The sequence below is a fragment of the Hippoglossus stenolepis genome, chromosome 21, assembly GCF_022539355.2.
Source record: "Hippoglossus stenolepis isolate QCI-W04-F060 chromosome 21, HSTE1.2, whole genome shotgun sequence".
NCBI lineage: Eukaryota > Metazoa > Chordata > Actinopteri > Pleuronectiformes > Pleuronectidae > Hippoglossus > Hippoglossus stenolepis.
This window is the reverse complement of record NC_061503.1, coordinates 10,696,894-10,716,166: the sequence shown is the minus strand read 5'-3', so window position 1 is coordinate 10,716,166 and position 19,273 is coordinate 10,696,894. Positions and strand designations below refer to the sequence as shown.

At 41.1% G+C, this 19,273-nt stretch overlaps 1 protein-coding gene across 5 annotated transcripts; it reads right to left on the bottom strand.

Annotated features, from left to right (window-relative positions):
* Positions 1-326: 326 nt before the first annotated feature.
* Positions 327-18,295, bottom strand: LOC118100366 (cytohesin-1). Of its 5 annotated transcripts, none has more exons than XM_035145357.2 (12): positions 18,147-18,295; positions 9,692-9,774; positions 6,542-6,606; positions 6,249-6,315; positions 5,821-5,939; positions 5,098-5,291; positions 4,347-4,495; positions 3,729-3,840; positions 3,042-3,118; positions 2,846-2,917; positions 1,967-2,121; positions 327-1,863 (listed from the first exon to the last, which is right to left on the bottom strand). In XM_035145357.2, the coding sequence occupies exons 1-12, from the start codon at positions 18,223-18,225 to the stop codon at positions 1,785-1,787; spliced, it is 1,251 nt and encodes a 416-aa protein (XP_035001248.1). In that variant the 5' UTR covers positions 18,226-18,295; the 3' UTR covers positions 327-1,784. The 5 variants fall into 5 exon arrangements, with proteins under 5 accessions (XP_035001248.1, XP_035001249.1, XP_035001251.1 ...); XM_035145358.2 differs by lacking the exon at positions 18,147-18,295 and adding an exon at positions 14,864-15,061; XM_035145360.2 differs by lacking the exon at positions 18,147-18,295 and adding an exon at positions 12,582-12,897 and having other exon boundaries at positions 3,042-3,120; positions 3,728-3,840.
* Positions 18,296-19,273: the final 978 nt, after the last annotated feature.

Sequence of the window (19,273 nt, the reverse complement as noted above, 5' to 3'; positions counted from 1 at the left end):
AATCAATATTTTGGCTAAACTTTAAAAAAATATATTTGTCAGATTTTTTTTATATTGTCGGCTGTGTTCAATAAAGCTTTGGTCCAAGTGGCATGAAATCATCTCCAATAACTTAACACAAACCAGCAGCATTTATTTAAAGAAACTTTTATCAGAAGGTTTGGATACAAAGTTTTTCTTCACTTAACTTTGTTTAATCTAACACTTGGTGGATTTGGTTATTTTTTGGCTGAATTAAAAACCAATGGGATTATAATAATTATATGCAAGTACCACAACATTAAAGAGCGATCTAAAGACTTGTCGAATGAAAAAGAAAAACTGAGTCAAATGTTTTGTTTTGTTTTAATGAGACAAACATGAAACAATAAATTACAAGGAATCTGGATAAATAAATATTTAGGAATTTTTGTTTTGCCTTCATTTGTATGAACAGTGCTTTGACAAAAGAGCAACAGCAGTAAGAAAACAGCCTTTAGAAAAAAAACAAGCATTTATATGGCATCAAACTAAACAGTCGTCCGGAGGAAAGAGGCCAGGAGAGAGAACCAAACTGAAGACGCTCTTCAGTTCATGTCTTTGTTTTCAGTCTGGAACCAGATTCAGTCCAAGGCCTCAACTCATCAAAACAGTAAACTTACTGACGTGTATGATTTTTTGAAGTTTTGTAGTAAACAAAGTATTTGATTCATACTGTAATTGTCCAGCATCATAAAGCACAGTTATCTTCTGTCTCTCCTCAGCAGACTGAACATAAGGATGACATGACAGCTCCAAATCTGCATGAGTTAGTCTGGATCGCCCCCTGGTGGCTGACTGCAGCATAGGTCAAACCACGCTTACTGTGCGTGTTATATCTCTTAACACCAAAATTGGTTGGTATAAACAGTTTTGTTTTTATGCAGCAAAAAACATCAATTGACTCTTTTCCCCATTGGCAGTAGCAGAGTTTTCTTTTCAGTTTTTTTAAAACCTTGTTTTGCTAAATTAGTACGTTCAACCACGTGACTCGTTTCCATCGCCGTCTACTGCACAGTCATTAGACCCAGGAGTGAGTGTGGATTGAATCCATTCACACTGCAGACAAAAGCCAGATGTTAGTTGGTTTTTTGACCAGTGGAAAAGTGGCTATAGTGTCGGGTATGAGCTAGTTCCAGACTCGTCGTTACTGCGCAGACTGACTCCGAATGTGCAAGACGGCAGCATTCCTACCCGGGATAGTTAGGCCTCATTTCTAGATAGTGGGAGGACGTGGAGACCTGTTGTCCATCTTTATATACAGTCTGTGTTTACACACTGATTACACTTCTAATCTGACTGAAATCATTTCCCGCTCGCTCCTTCATTTTTTTCTCTCCAGTTAAATGCTTGGATACCCGCAGCCCAGTTTAACAAACACAATCTGTTTGAAGCTACTTTGAGATGAATCAGACATGTTTCAAATATCATTTCAGCAGATCTGAGGAGGAGTGGGAGTCTTAACCAGAGATCACAGCGTGGTTGCAGCACTGCAGAAGTGTGTTTGTTTAAAAAATAAATTAAAAAAAGGAGCTGTTTGAGGATTTAAATAAAAGGTCTGAGTGAATCTTTTCATCTGGGGATGAGAAATGAAACGTTCAACGTTCAAACCTGCGAAGAGACGGGTGTCAAAGGAAGAGCCACGTTAACGGCTGAATCCCTTGTGCCAGGTCCAAGTGTCACTGCAGCAGCAGGAATATCAGGTCCACGTCAGCTGTGCTGCGTTCAGGAGTCAAACCTGTGGAAATGTTTAATCCTCTGCAGCTCTACAGCCCCTTCAGAGTCGACACCTTCTTCTTCCGAGCAGCCAGCATCTCGTAGAACGGGTCTTTGCTGATGGCAGCTCTGCAGGTGGAAGACGAAGGAGGGTTAGATGCAAAACCTCCAGGAAGTCATCTTCATCACACTCATCACCTACAGGAGGAGAGGGAGTTTGAACGTGACTCACTTGATGTTGGTGATCCACTCGTCCTTCTCCTCCGTGGTCGGGGCCGAGATTCGGTAAAAAGTGTGGTTTCCTTCGACGACGCGGCCGTCCGCCTCCGTCTTGCAGGCCTTGATCACCTGATCTTTGTGGTTGGGGATGTAGAGCTCGAAGCAGTTCTGGGGAGAGAGCAGCACAAACAGGATGAGTCAGGGTTGGGTCAACAATAAAAGTCTGAAAACACAAGTTAATTTTGTTTTGAGCTGGAGGGAATAAATACGACAGAATTTAAAAACAAAGTCTTTAAAGAATTACTTTGTGGTAAAAAACCTTTTCTGTGCATCAGCAAGGACCAAACCAATTTTAAAACATTGCACTTAGTGTCATCTTAACGAAGCAGCTAAAGGATCCAACCACAACAGGTACAGGATATATAAGATACACACGTGCTTAAGGGGGATGAAGGTGAACTAGAGTTAACCTCAAGTAAATGGTCAATTCAGTGCCTCCAATCACCCAAATCCCAATCTGCACAGACAGACCCCGGTCAAACCGGGATTCGCACCGGGAACCTCCTAGATGTGAGGCGACTGTGCTGTTATTTATACTCTAACATGTTTATACAGTTTTCTAAATCTCAGGGAGTGTCCGATCGCAGTTTTGTTGTTGACCACAGCAGTACAATGAAAATTATTAATCTTTAATAATTACCATATTTTAAGTTTTAATAGATAACAGGCAATTTCTTCTACATGAGCAACTTTGTAAATGTTTTTGCCTCCAGCACCCTGCTGTGTTTACTTTGATATTTATCTGGTGACCTCTTGTGGAGAGAGAAACAGCTGAAATGGTCAGTTACATGACATAATGTGGCAGAAAGAGAAGAGAGAACAAAGTGTTTACCGGTTTCTTAGAGTCATCAACTTCTCTGATGCTCAGATTTTCCAGTGGAATAATTCCTCTGGGTTCTTTATCCTGGTAAACAAAGAAAAAAAAATAATGACAGTGTGAGAGATCCAAGTATAACTTTCTGAAGCCTCCGTCTGTTTAAGTATTTCTCCTCTTACTCTGTCATGTAGTCAAAACTGGAATTACTCACTGTGGTGTATTCAAAGTAGTAGAGGCAGTTATCTGTGAGGATAAACCAGCGTCTCTTCCAGGTCTTAACTCGTCCACCTGAGGAGAAATCAGAGATGAGCTGCTGCTTCACCGGGGGACAGAAAACTTTAGTTAGAGGCGAAGCAGAAAGCTGAACTTCAGACGACAACACTGTGAAGCACACTGAAGACACAAATCAGCAGCTGACACGAAAGCCTACTGATCGTAAAAGCTGAGGTTAGAAACGCGGGTCAGTGGTCAGGTCGAGGAGTCCAGCAGTTAGAAGCAGATGTGAAACTACTTTATTCGCTTTTTCACATCAAGCATGGTGCGAAATCGCATATGGAAATTAATAAATCTGTCTTTAATATGACTAAAACTGTGATGTGAAGGCGAATGGACACAGACAGTGGCGGGTAAAACAGGGGGGAGGGGGCAGCTCAGAAGCAAGGTAGTGCGTTAAAGCTGGGGGAGTGTGAGGGTACGTACCTCCTGGAGTCAAAACCCATGAAACACAAACAAAAAGAATGTCAAAACAAGAGTTTAAAAAAAACTTTGAAACTTTCAGTCAACTTTATTCAGTGTTTCTACATGATTTATCCTCTTCATGTCCACTAGAGGGCAGTCCAACTGAACAAGTTAAGGTTTGAATGAAATGAACTAGTTCCTTTTTTCCTGATGCACATACCGAGTTTCAGGAGCCAGCCTTCTCTGTCGGGGTTGAAGAAAGTGTGTGTGAGGTCGTTCCCATCATCCTCTGGGATCTTAAAGGGTTCGTTCTTGATGCTGTCGTACAGATTCTACAGAGAGGGAACAATAAAGGTGACGGGTTGAGGGAAGGTTATAACCTCTTTTATATACAGTCTATGGTTATAACAAGCTTTACTGGGTTGGTTTATCAATATGTATGACACGGTGTTAGCAGGATTCACACAAAAGATTCTCTGTGCAAATATTTAAGAATGAAATGGGAATTTTCATTTTGGCTGAACACAAACACCTGACATCACAGCTGCTTTCAGACATGCACCAAAGAGTGGACATTTCCCTGAAATTTTCTGGAGGGGCTAAATCTGAGAACGTAAATGCCCGATTCAGTTGCCTCCAGATATTTTCCAGAACTTTTCCCGGAAGATTCACAGCGAGGATACTAATATCTCAGGATGAAAAAGGGGAACCATACATGTAGAGGACGCCAACGAAGATGTCAACTTGCAAAGACGAGATTAAAGGGCCGATGCTGACGATTTTCTTGTTGTTAAAACAGGAGAATGGATAAATGTGGTGTGAATCGAACGTCTCTCACCCTGAGCAGCTCCTCTGGCAGATCTCCTCCGTCATTGATGCCTCTGTTCATCGCTGTGAATCTCTGAACCGGCGGTTTGTCCTTCACGTTAGGGTTGTGTAGACTGGTGTTCAACATGATCACAGCGAACGACAACACATAACAGGTATCTATAAAAAAGAAAGAAATAACATGCATATGTGAGACTTAAGTCGTAAATAACTGGAGTTTCCTTTGTCACTGATTTCTTTGCTGGATTCAACTGGAAAATGAGGCTTAGTCATTATTTCTTTTGCTTATACATATTTATTTTTGAAGTGAAACGCTTAACAAAGTTCATGTCCAAAACTTACCTTTTTAAAAAGGCTTTTTATTTTATTTTTATTTGTTCTCCATTATTTTAATGTATTGATTTCAAATTATTGTTGAATATTTTATTCAATTCATCAACCATACAAAACTTTGCTGTGAAAAGTTCTGTGTAGTTAAAATAATTATTAGTAATTTGGTAAATAGTCATTAAATTATTATTTCCTCAGATTTGAGTAACAGCTGGTGTTGGGAACCGAGACAAAAATGTCCATTAATTATGAATTAAAACTGGAGATACAATTGTGTAAGAAATGTGTATTTGTGATCAGACTCAAGTTCCCAACACGTGTGTAGACAGAATTCAGTGATACAGAGAAACTGTGATTATGAACATGTTTGGGGTTTTCTTTGCCACCTCCTCGTTCCTGTATTCTCTCTGAGCAAACACACACTCTGGTACCTGTGCTCTGAAACACTCCAGGGTTACAGTGACAGTATCGCTGGGCGAACGCCTCCATCATGCGGTCGATCTTCTGAGCTTCGCCGGGCAGCCTGAAGCTCCACAGGAACTGCCTGAGCGCCTGGACCAGGTGCAGGTCCGAGAACTCGTGCAGGTCCAGGAAGGCGTGCAGCACCTCGATGTTGAAGTCATCTCTGCACGACGCCAGGAAAAAAATAAATCCCCCCACACACACACACACACACACACACGAGAAGAAAAAACACACACACACACACACACACATGGGGGAGGGAGAAGGGAGTAAACAGAACAAAAACAGGATCAACAACTGAACACAGCTTTGTTTAGCTCTGAGTTGGCAGCTGAAATAGATGGATGAGATGTGACGAGTCAGATAAAAAGAGATTAATGGATCATCTTTTAGAACTGCTAATGCAACATAAGCTCATATTTACAGTTTATTATAGTTTTCTGACGAGGCTTGATTTCACACACGAAATATTTGTAGCTCTAGAAAAAGCCCATGGATAGAAATTATCAGTATTCTTCTTTATTTTTTAGAATAAACTATTATCTTTACTTCTGGTGAAAAAATTGATATTATTCATGGAAGACATTATGACATGTACAGAAGGAAAAGAAAAACTAATAATGTCTGAACTCCATTTAGCTGCTTTTACGGTCATGTTATTCTATCATGTCCTGCTGGGGATCACTTACCGCTCCCCCAGGTAGTCCCCAATGGCCGTCTTATTCAGCCCCTCGCCCTTGTAGAGGAACTGAGCGATGTCGTCGCTGGTGTTTTTCAGCAGGGAGCTGTCCACCAAAAAGCGGATGCCCTGTAGGAAGAAATCAGAGCGTGCAACCCAACGTCATGAACTAAAAAATACAAATAATCCTCAAAAGAACCGAGCAGGTAAAGAAACTAGTCTTTTTCACTGGTTGTGGCTTCTCCTATGTGAGGATGTGTTTTCTCTCTAGATCTTTGTTGAATTAATATGTTGGACTGTTGTCCGGATAAAGCAAAATATAAAATATTTAAGACATCAGCTTGGACATTTTCCTCATTTTTTTTTAGGTCTTAATGATCAACAGATTAATCAATACTAATGAATCACTAGATTTAAGAGATGCTGATTCCTTCTCACCTTCTTTGGGTCCATGTTGAACTTCTTTCGGCCCATGGCCATCTGTTTGTTCCTCTGCATACTTTTCCTAAAAAACAGATGAATAGTTTAGAAAAGGAACCTCAATGAACCAATTACAATTTTGGGTGAACTATCCCTTTATTTGCGGACCTAAATCCCACAGGGTAGTAAACTCCTCTGTTCTGAGGGTCATGCTGATTTTCACCATGAATGCACGTCCAGTGAAACAAAGGCTGAGTGGACCATGTCCGCCCACACACGTGCACAGAAATGGTTGTTGAGAGATACTTTACCTCTCTTCAGTCAGGCCCAGGTTGTCAATCTCATTGGTCACCTCTGCTATCTCATCCTTCAGTCTCTGAGAGCAGACAGAGGGAGAGACCACAAAAGAAGATGAAAGGGATGAAACAGAAATTGTTCTGTTTGGTTTTTGAGCAGAGACACTGAACCAAAACAAGCACAGGCACACATGTGATACTTGTGTGATATCTGACCCGTAACCTCCAGCGATGCTTTGATCTGAGCATCAGCAGAATTCATTACACATCCTCGTCTGTTCCAGCTACAGCTCGCTGACCAACACAACCACACAAATACTTCCTACTGACGGAATGAAACCAGTAAAAACACTAAAAAGTGCAGTCGTGATTCACTCTCCCTCAGTCCGACTCCTCCTCAGCACAAGTTATGTGGAACAGCCACCCTCTGCAAATAATACCTCTCTAGGAGCTGTAGCACCTGCTCTGGGGTCAGGGCCGACCACCCGCCTCTCCTTTCCTCTCCCCTGTGCTGACCTAGATGTATCAGCCCACTCCCCCCTGACACCCTGCCTGGTCTGTTCCAGTGTCACATTGGAGACAGGAGTACGCAGGATCAAAGACTTTGACTGGCTTAGCAGAGCTGATCAGAGGCAGGAAAGAACAGGGAGGCGAGAGACAGATGGAGAAACACTGAGCGCAGCAGAAAAGATAATGGACTGAGGTAATAATAGAAGAGAAACAGAAGTGGACATGGCCGCAGTTTCAGATTAGAGTCATTATAATTTATAAACACCCCAATGAGTGTAAACCAGGCTGCATCACCCTCGCCTACGGTAAATAACGTCAGTTGTCTGGATTCCCCCATGTGCGTTTCCATGGTTACAACGCCGTATTAACAAACGGCATCCTCCGTCTCCATTACTGGAATATTTCACGGCTCATTAGCCATTCGCCCCCAGGGCAAGATGGGGCGGAGCTTAAGAGAAGGGAAATGCAGAACGGGTGTCGCCTTGGTAATAAACTCCATCAATCTACTGAGAGCATCGCTGCCCTGAAGGCATGTTATTGTTATTCTTTGTATGTGTCTTTGTGTGTGTGCGTGTTTTGGATTTCCACTTGACTGATGCTGACTGAGGGCAATGTTTTAAAGCATTTTAATGACTACAGTTTCTTTAGAATAATCCCTTGTTGAATATTTTTGGGTAATTTGTTTGCCATCGTAATTTAAAAAATATATTTTTTTAGGTATAGATTTAGGATTAATATTTGAAGGTTTGAAAACTGTTAACAAAAACAAAAACACATGTAGTATTTTATCCCCATTCTTACGGGGAAAAAAGTACCCACATATAACAGTCCTGCCACTTTATTTAAGGTTGTGAGATTAACTGATGCAGGAGGTTAACCTGTCCCTCAACACAGAAACAGCCGGAGGGCACACAAAGATATATATATATATAGAAATATATATAGGTGCAGCTCACTCTGTCTTAAATGAGTACAGTGACGCTCCAGTTGTCATACACACACTGCCCGAGGCTCGCTGGTCTAGACATGGAGGAACAAATGGCTTTCACAGTTTTAGAAGTCTGTAAATAATAGTGTCCCATATGAACACTGAAGCTTTTTTCTCAGTGAAATCAGTCCTCCTGTTCATACTCAAAATTAAAACATCCCTTCCTAAAGTCAATATAATCCACATCCATTGTAGGGAAATCACAAAAATATTTTCCAAAATGTTTTTTTTATTATCTCTTTTTGTAACTTTTCATCCACAGAGAAACACCTCTAAAGCCTTTAAATAAATCTTGCACAGAACGAGGACAGTGCGTTTTGTCCCACATCACTAACATTGAAAAATTGTGAATCTATCGCTTCAAAAATGTAATGTCACGGAGAAAGAGACTTGCAACAGTCCAGATAACCACAGGGTTCACTGCCGGGACAAACATGAACTCCCTTTCATGGCTGCCCTGCTGAGAAAATATTTCATCTGAGCAGTAATGACTGAGGACAGAAAACAGAAATAGACTGGAGGCAAAGAAGTGAAGCTCCAGATGAATTCAGCTCGAATTTTGTTTTACAAACTGGTTTAAGAAATAAAAAGTAAAAGGGTAAGGAAGTCCAGATCAGGTTTTTTTATGACTTCAATCTAAATCCAGGGCCTAAATATTGAGTCAGACCTGATGACTGATGTTGATGGATATACATCTAAAATAATCTTACAGAATATTACATATAAGATAATCGATTGTGAATCTTTCAATCATACTGTCTCTGTAACTGAGTGTAGGCATCGATGACACAGTATATTCAACACAACTCAGCAGTGATGCTGTTGGAAAAAAACATGGTGGACCAACTAAAACATTACTAAACAAATTTAAAATGCAATAACTGTGGGAGAAACAACACCTAATTCAATTACATATCTATCATCCAGCATGTTGCAGTAAGAAGTGGTTGTGTGCATATCCACCAGACTTCAGGAGGGTAAGTGCTTCATACAAATCTGTGAAATACAACATTAAACTCACAGCTCCCTGTTATTAGTGATGTTTACACCTTCAAGTAGAACTTTGGCATTTTCCAAAAAGTTGAAGAGGATGAATACTCTGTGTTACACTGTGACCTGTCAGAACACAGGACCTGCAGCAGAACCACAGTGAGTTTGTCTTGTCCATGCAAAACGTCGGTGATTGAATGAACTGATAGTCACTGAATGATGAATTATAATAAATATCATTACGGCTGTTGTGCTTTCACTTTGGCTTCTCCGACAGCCTGCTAGTGAGGAGCAAACACAGCTAAAGGGAAACTCAGTGTCAGAGCGGGATTAACAAATGGCACACAGCACTGACAAAATATGCCGCCAACTCAGCTTTGTGTCAATTTTTCAGATTTGATCGTTTAGTACCGTAGTTTGTATTAGGGTCATTATGCTTGTCTGCTGATTAATCCCTAAATCACACACATTCTACACAAAACAAACTACTATAAAAAGGTTCAATGCAGGATTCAAAGGGATTTGGATTTGACAAGCGGATTCTGAAGTGCATTCAGATTGGACAAAATGCATTCAAACCTCATCCCTGGCCCTGACGCAGATCCTTATCATCGGCTCAGGACATGCCTACAGTGTAAGAGAGATGAGGTCATGTACAGTACGAGTGCTGCTCTTACTTGTATGTCCTGCAGCAGCTCTTGTTTTTTGCGGCGGATGCTCTCCAGCTCCTGTCTCTCCTCTGGACTGAGGTCATCAGGAACTGAGGAGGAAGGAGAGGAACACGCAGGTCAAATATGAAAATCAACTTTTCTCTCTTTCTTTCTCTCTCACACACACACACTAGGATGAGAGACCTGAGAGTCCCTCTGCTATGGGTCACTATGGCAACACAATCTTTGATCCATCAGCCATTAACACCCCCCCACACAACCACACTGACATCTTAACCTCAAACTGGACGAAGAAATCAACCCCCTTTGTTTGTCCCCTTTGCGCGCGCGCGCACGCACGCACGCACGCACGCACACGCGCACACACACACACACACACCAATGTATATCTGTTTAGTTGCATTTTTTAACTGATAAAAGCAACATTTATATTTGCCAGAGCTAATTAGCTATTCCAAAAAAATATAGGCAGCGTTTGACGTAATTTTAACACTTTACATTAATGACATTAATGTGTAGGTGTAGGACGCTGAGAATCTGAACTCCTCTACAGAAAAGAATGGAAGAAAACCTCTAAATCTAGATGATTTTGATACAATAACACATTCAAACAATATCAGGGTATAGCCTGGTTTAGCACAAAGTATTACAAATAAAAAATAAATTGAGGATACTGAGGATTTTTGTAGGTGAGTGAATGAAGACAAAAAAGCAGTTGTCAGATAGAAGATTTGTTAGTAGGAGCAAAGTGCTAGAACAAGGGGAAATTGACAAAGAATAGTTGCTCTTTATATGAAGCCATGGTTACAGACATTTTAATCTGTATTAAGCTGCTGAAATCACATAATTTAAAGAATATATATATACAATTTATTTTACATTTATCGAATAAAAACAAATGTCTTACATTATTTTGTTATCATTCAGCCACAGTTTTACCTGTAAGGCTGCAACCAAGGATTCCATTCTTAATCAATAACGATTATTCTGGGGATTCCTCAGCCTTTTAAACAAAAAGGTGAAAATGCCTATCACTTGATCTCTTCTTTGTCAAAGTCTTAACTGTTATTTATTGTTAATGGTTAGATTTCATTGGTTTCAATAACCAAATGAATGATAGTATGAAAATGGTTCATTGGGATAGAAGTGATATCTTACTGTATCTGTTAATCTCCCTGCCGCCCTCCATACAAACACACCCTAAACTGTAGATGACCAGGTGTGTGCTCTGATAGAAGAGAAGTTAATGTGCCCTCAGACACAAACATAATATCTGCAGAGCAGCGATAAAGAGAGGAGGGAAATGCCGATCTGTCAGTGACGGACTTGTGGTTTTTCTTATGAAAACATGCGGGAGGAAAAAGAGGGAAGTGAACGATAAGAAATGAAAAGCAACATGAAAAATGGTGCTCGTTTCATATTAATGATTTTCGAGTGATTTTCAAACATCCCACCTCCGCACTGTGGACTGTAACTGCGGCTCCTCTCCAGTGGTCGCCTCATGATAAATCTGCTATGGCTTCTTCCTAACGTATATTAAAATGCTTTAACTGGAGTAAAGGCTCAATTTATGTCCAGTCAAGCTGTGCTGCTGCTGCTGTTTGTCAGCCTCATTAGAGGAGTCACGCTGAGGGATTCAAGTGAACTGTTCACTTCTCTTTGCCACCATGACCAAGTTACTCAGCGTCAACTCAGCGAAAGTACTTCATTAAAGAAGAGGAGGCGCAAGTATGGCTGGGTGTTACAGCTGATATCACAATATTAGGTCACAGTTTTTCGTCAGTGTCTTATGGCATCTCTTTTTCATCCTGACATATTTGTTTTCTTCCAGTTTCTTGTCCGTTGCGTTTAGAAACATCGTTGACACACTGACCCGCTCGCTGTGAATTTTCAATTGATCAATTCAAATCATATTTCTGAAGAGCAGATTTCCTGCTTTTGTTTATCTCCTATGACAGGACACTGAATAATTTGCGGGGTGAGATGGTTTTTCCCACGAAACAAGAAACTTCAAGACATAAACTTAAGCTCTGGGAAGGTTTTCTGACACATTTTGTAAATGAACTGTTCAATTGATAAAACCAGAAAAATCCAATACAAAAGAACAGCCTCAATCTTCCTACTACAGTGCTCCTCTAACCTCTAACAAAAGGCAAATTCTGAAAAGCCCAATGTATGATGTGACAGGTGTCGCAGCCTTGGATACTGGTATTATTTACATACTACAAACACACAGACAGTGACGCACTCGCTCATAATACACACACCCCTTGCCCAGAAAGAAAGTGTTAAGTGGGCCGAGGTGGCTCATATTATAAACCTGAGGACGAGAATAACACACAATTGTTAGCGGCGAGGCAGTGAAACTGGCGTTCACGCTCTCTCCTGCTTTTCATAGAGAGAGGAAATAACATGCGGGTGGATTAATGACAGCTCGCGAAACCCTGTCATGTCATCATTTCACAAAAAAAAACACTCACATTCAAATAACAAGTGTCTCCGGGCTCCTCACCCAGCTGCTCTGCGACGTCCTCAGGTCACGGTGTGTGTTTGTGTTGGCCAGTAATGGGACACCTTGTCATAGCAATGATGACCAGCTGCTCAGGGCAACCAAACCAATGTCCAGACTTAAAGTTCACGCTTACTTCCACTCTGCTGCTTGTAAGTTACACAACACATCACATCCTCTGACGATGCAATGACGGACTAAACAAACTTCATTAATAATTCAGCAGTTACCAAACGGATACTGTGACTGTTTATCTAGGTCCCATGAGATTTCAGAGGAAGGCATGACCACACACACACGCAAGTTTCTGAAAATGGTTCTAATGCAGAAGTAACGATGACGCACTTAACGCCGACACATGTGTGTCATAATCCTGAGGGTTCGTACCAGAGAAAGCGACTTTGTGCTGATGGACCTCACCACCAGTCTCGGAGGTCCCAGTGCAGCCGAAAGCAATCCTTTTTTGAAGTTTTCAGTCCAACAAGCTTGGATTCGTACTGCAGCTCCAGCGCCAGTGTCCACAACACCGATTTCTGACTAAAACAGCCAAAAGCTCCTATGGCACAGTAATAATCCAGTCCTGTCTGATCTTTTCCAATCCCAATCCTGTGGTCCTCAATCGTCCAGCCTCCCAGCCTCTTTAATCCTCGGGCACAAATTCCAGCAGAGGAGTGAGGAGGGGAGCAAGGCCGGCAGCTAAATGAGGATAAGGACGAGGATGACGAGTATGTGTATGTGTGAGGGGGGGGGGGGAAACCCTTGAATTCTCATCTCTCTCTGTCGCTCCCCCTCCCACCTTTCTGTCCACCTCGACTCCTCCCTCCTTCAATGAATGGAGCATCAAACACAGGCTCCCCCACGTGGACGCCGGCGCCCGTAGGAGACAGAGGGCGGGGAGGTGGCAGTTTCGCATGCATCTTCAAAAACTATGTGAAATGAGGATGGTGCACAAGTGAGGCTGACTCACCATCTCATATTTAACAAATAACAAATAATTCAAAAACAACAGCTCTCTGTTCTGGCAGATGCAAACCAGTCATCTTTCTCCGCTCATCACATGTGTTTGCTCGTAGAAATGAACCCGCACGAATAACAGAATGGCATTTGACCTGGGACCCATGGCAAAGCAGTTTGCTTATGGTTAGAAAAACGATGTGTACTCATAAAGAATGAGAGTTTCAGCATCTGGGCCGGTTTACAAGGGAATAATTGTCCACTTCAATGTTCACAAGGCCATAATTGTCTGTTTCTAAATGTTCCCAAGGGCCCGAGGATGACACGCTCAACACTGTGATAAAACCCTGTAGTTATGGTAAACTCCCTGGTGACTGACCGCATTCACGCAGCCTTAAGGCAATAAAGTCCAGCAAGTATGAAAGCAGAGAGACATAAGAACAGCAGAGGATAAACAGGGGGTGAACAAAATGTGACCTGAAGTAGAACATCCTGATGTGACCCAGAGAAAAATAAGAAAGTGTAGGTAAAGACTTCTTTTAAAACCAATGAATCATAGGTTAAAGTGAACACATTTTTTGATGATGTAAAGAGTTATTGTCCTGAATGTATTATCTACTTGTGTTTGTAATTATTTTTAGATCTTTTTGGATGCTTAAGATATTGAATACCTGGCCAATAGAAAGCAAACACTTTTTGACTATTGTAAATACCAAACCCAACGACAAAATAATAATGGGTTAGGCAGTGTAGACACTCGAAGGGATAATTGTCACCTAAAATAAATGGTTAGAAAATATATATTATCTTTACGAATAAAAATACAGTTAAAAAAGTGTATTTAAGTGGTTTGAAATGTTGTTTAACAAATTAGACTTGTTCTGGACTCAGAAATATGTGTTACATCTGTTTTGAAAATACTTTTTGAAGATGTATTAGTCATTGACCCAGTTATGAGTGATCAGAAACAATCCCGGTTGCTTAGCGTAGGTCTCTTCTAGCTTTACAGAGTCCACCTTATATGTGGTTGGGAATGGTAAGCCTGTACTGGGAGCTTTTCAGCCTCAAGACACTTAAGCACATTTTATAACATGATTTCACAATAACACTGTGCAGGCAAATGTTTTTTTTTTTTTTTGACAGTAGATGGAAAACCACATCCTTTCAATGTGAGAGGAAACACCAGTGCAGCTGTGAGGAAGCCTAACTAAAGAGATCCTCTTCTCTCTCCATACTGACTTCTTACAGCCTCCTACCCCCCCCAGTGTCCAGCTCTCTGGCCACATTGGCTGGAAAACTGGGCAAGAGAAGTCCACGCAGGCAAATCAACCCGGGCAGCCAAAGTATTTTTCGGGAGCCATCGCTTCTTTCCCAGACAATCAATGGCTGCATTGACTGTATTTATAGACCCGTGAGTTACGAAGTGCCGCACAATACGCGTTGAAACCCCATGAGGTCTGGCCTCAATCCAGATTAATAATAATGGCTCCCTTGTGCCAGCTGATAAAAGACCGCCTCAGAGTCCTAAACAAACCAGTGGAGTGAATGCGTGCTGCCGTCGCTGTGCACACGGCTAATTAGATAGAAACACACGTTAAGCTTCCTCTTATTAGCCGAAGAGCGAGCGTCGGTTGTGTAGCATGAGATAAAGTTACGCTAGCCGGTTAGCATCTGAATTAGCCTGTGACGTGCGTAAAGCGGCTCGGACAACTCACCAACTCCGTCCTCCGACTTCAGCACCATGTCTGCGCTGCTGCCGGACGCTGCTCAGCGGGGGAAGCTGGGTGGTCTTCACTTTTGTGTGACTTTGCAGGTCCGAGCGGGTCCGTTCTGTGTCAGTGGTTTACCGTTAGACTACCGACAACTGTGTGTGTGTGTGTGTCTGTGTGTGTGAGGAGACAGCCGGTGCTGAGCAGAGCAGGGGGCGTGGCTTCAACTAAAGCAGCCAATCGGAGAGCAGTTTACCATCTATCTATCTGTCTTCTATCTATCTATCTATCTATCTATCTATCATCTATATATCTATATATCTTTCTGTCTCTCTGTTTATCTATCTATCTATCTATCTATCTATCTATCTATCTATCTATCTATCTATCTTTGTATGTAAGAGTTTGAACACTGCTTCTGAAGAGAAAAGAATATATCTCCTGCATTAAACTTTCAACACACACACACACACATTCACACACTTTCACAGTGGTTAATCACGTGTATGGAAATGTTCTCCTTTGTGATCACGAGGCGTTCACTGACACAGGAAATGAAAGGATGGATTCCTCCACAGTCTGGATGCAAATGTCCTGCAAGAAAGTGAAAGTGAACAGAGGCCGACTCTGATCCAACATGAACCCATGAACTATTTCAATATGCACCAGCTGAAGCTCTCAGAATGAGCCACACAGTCCTCTGCCTGGAACAATCATCAGAAAAGTGTGTATAATTTAAAGTTGCTGTGTGTCTATTTCAGAATGTATTGAAGTGAGTGTTGTAGCTCGTCGGGGTGGAGCTAATTTTAACTTCTTTATTAGCTTCATCTGTAGCAATATTTTGTACTCCAGATAATTATTATAGATGCCAGATAAATGTAATTGATTAAACATTATATTTCAGGTTTTGCCTCTGAAGCAGAAGGGAGGCGAAGCACAAAATGCAAACACACAGATACATACTAGATTTGTTCCGTATCTTTGACCCTGTTATGTAATATGATAATTTTGACAAGTCTGTGTGGATATCTCATTAGAAGACCTCGCTGCCATGTCCTTTTTATTATTCCTAGTATTATTTCCATTCTCGTCATGAAATTCCTTGGTCTTATTCTGTAACAATTCGAAAATAATTTGGACTTCATATTTTATCGTTGTGTTACATTGTTTGCAGCCTTTAAATTTTGGCATTTGTCACATTTGTCACTCTATTATTACTTCAGCCAAGTTTCTGTTTGTGTCTGTTTGTTTGAAATTTCGCAGGATTATGCAAAAGGGGCTACAAAATTATTTTTTTCCTGCATTTTTTAATGGAAAATCAGGCGTGTATAGGGGACTTATATTTTTGAGTGTGTGCAATTTGGTGCAGATCCAAATATAAATCAATATCTATTGAATTTGTTTGTTGTTACTACTGAGTGCCATTCTATTTCTAGCTTTTCTTCAGTCTATGGGAAATGTATATGTATGTAGAAAGAAAAAAAACGAGAAAAGATTATTCACATTCTTAAATCAGTGTGTGTGTGTGTGTGTGTGTGTATCTGCTCATAAAATCAGTTTTAATATGTTTCACGTTTTGTACCCCTCCACCCTGAAATGATGAAAGACTTGGCAATAAGTTTCTCTCCCTCCGAACAGGAAGAGGATACACGACACACCAAGAAATAAAAATCAACTATCTCCGAAATAACATTCCCCACCTGCTGAATTAAGGGAGACATATTATTCCAGATGGGTGTGAAGCCTGGAGGAAGCAGGTCTGACATCAGAGGTGGACGGCTTGTGGGCGAAGGAAAGAGGAAGGGAGGGGAGAGGATGGAGGGAAGGAAGGATGGAGGAAAGGAGGGCAAAGGATTGCAGCTGTGCGCTTGAATCGGCGCTTTATTCAGAGGTTGGATGAACCAGAAACAGGATGTGCTCAGGCGGGGTGAGGACGAGCTGTTGCAGTTTAATTTGAACAGTTTTAAGGGTCACCACACCCAGATGCAAAAGACATTTTCAATCCTCAAGTTAAGCTACTGTACTGCTTATTTATTAACTATACGTCATGGCTCAAAGGCTTCTCTGTGAATCATGACACACAGAGGCCTTGAGGCAAAATTACCAAGAAATGAGAGGAAATGACATGGAGGGGAAAGTGCAGCAATATGGAAAGAAAAAGTCCTGAAAGCTGTCAGACAAATGGAAATAACCCTGGCGAGTTTCATTGTGTAAGAAGGATCAGTGTGAAATGCAGCTTGAAAGCACCTGCACAGAGGGAGAGCAGTGGGCAGCGATGGAGATTGTGTCACTATAGCACCCACTAGAGAGGAGGATCCTGGACCAGAGGGTGATGGGTGTGCGTCATGTTTTCAAATCGAGCCCACCACCATCTCTCACAAACACACACACACACACAAGTGTACAGACACATAGTTTGCCTGACTAATTTGTGTACATGACCACAGAAATGTCAAAAACACAGCATGATGCGAACACACACACACACATACACACACACACTACACAGCGCTCTATATCTTGATAACCTAACAAATCACCACGGCAACTGAACACTGATAGCACTTAGTGCCAGTCTTGCTCTCCACATCTCGCAGCGTTTGTTGGCCACATATTAGGCAATCAAGAGTCGCACAACACAAAACCTGACACACAAATGCCTGTAATGTGAGCAATAATGATAACAGCTGATTTCTGAAACACCTTTTCAACCCTGAACCATTCAAGGTTGATTCTCTCCATCATTGTTGTTGTTTTGAACCATCTTTGCCCCACATGCATGGCATCTTTGTTTACAGCACAAACTCAGCAGTAAGTAAGACATCTCAACTAATCACTTTAACAAAGTACAGAACTACCAGGCACCGAAAAACACATTGCACCATTTGAAACTCATAAATCTTTCATCATAATAACTGAAAAATTGCAGCTCAACTTTGTGAAAAATACATTCTCATTACTTACACACACAAATACAGCAGAAATATATAAGAAATTAAATATGATATAGTGTATTTCGATGTGAAGTGTTTTATTTCAACAATTTTTTCTTAATAAAATTAATTTAAAGACTGGATGCCTGTATTATTTTACAGACAAAAACTGCGTCACATCAATACTTGCAACTGTTTTTTTCAGCTTTTCTCTACTTGATATATAAGTAAAGTTGTGTTCCTGCATATAGAACACGAATACAGAATTCAGAGGGTTGATTTACACAAATGTATGATAAGTTCAAAATCTGACTATTTCCTGAGACAACAGAAACAGACGTGTGTGCTCTTCCTACCTGTGGCTGCAGCAGGTCGCACTGTGGGACAGAGAAATGCCTGGAAGCTGGAGGCACACAGCTCACTGACAGTCCCCATCACAACACTGTGTGTTCACCAGTTCAGGACTAAACAGCAACCTGTCAGCATCTCCGTGCTTCAGGACACCAGAATCAGCAGCGAGAGTCCAGCTCGATGAGGAGCTCGTCCAATGAGCTCCGGTGATTTCTCCTCCGACTGCCACCAGACTCTGACAGACTCTGAGAAAAAAAAACACTCTCCTCTCACTCTCTCTCCTCCCTCCTCCCTCATGTTCACACACTTGACCTCACTCCTGAATCCAGCCTCGCACATCTCACACTTTCGCTGCTATGCACACAAAACCAGTCAGTTTACGCCACATGATGGTGGATTTTTTAGAGAAAAACCCCGCCCACAATATCACAATATCTCTAATAATGCCCATGAATACACACACACACGTAGGCCAACTGGACACACACCCACTGCTGTGTAACTTTGAACAGTTGTTAAAGTATTCTTGAAGTGATGACAAATGTACACATGCATGCACGCAACCACATATCCTTCTGCTTCACACCCACACACATATCAGAGCCCTGCAGTTTAAATTAGTCAGAGCTGAGAAACACTTAGAAATGCATATGATTACTTTATATTGTGTTTGAGATGCATTCGTATGCTTCACTTTTGCAACAGTAGAAATAAGAAAAGTCCTTTATTGACATTAATTTGTATTAAATTTGTATGTGATCTTTACATTGTTTGTTTCAGCCTGAGATCATGTATAATTTAATGATTTTTGTGGTGCTGTGTGACAGAAGTGAGTTTATATATTTGAACAAAAGTCATTTGGAGATCAGTTTATATCTGTTTAAAATGTATGATTTGGTTGAATGCACTTATTGGATAAAAGCATCAGCTAAATGACATGTAATGTAAAAAAATAATTGACTTATAAAGCAGACTGTTATATATTTATATAGATTATAAAATTTGATTACAATTATTACTGAAGGATCAACATATAATCAGTATTCTAACAAGTAATCTTGTTCGAGGAAGATTCCATTGAACAATTCCTTGAAGGAAAATCAGAGAAATTTATAAAATGTACAGCTCAAGG

Bases quoted from the DNA above. Each gene is read 5' to 3' on its own strand.
- LOC118100366 (XM_035145357.2), bottom strand. From the start codon at position 18,225: ATGGGGACTGTCAGTGAGCTGTGTGCCTCCAGCTTCCAGGCATTTCTC. The intron at 4,496-5,097 runs GTACCAGAGTGT...TCTTTTTTATAG, and splicing joins TGGAGTGTTTCAGAGCACAG to ATACCTGTTATGTGTTGTCG. The intron at 2,122-2,845 runs GTAAACACTTTG...CTCTCTCCCCAG, and splicing joins TTGATGACTCTAAGAAACCG to AACTGCTTCGAGCTCTACAT.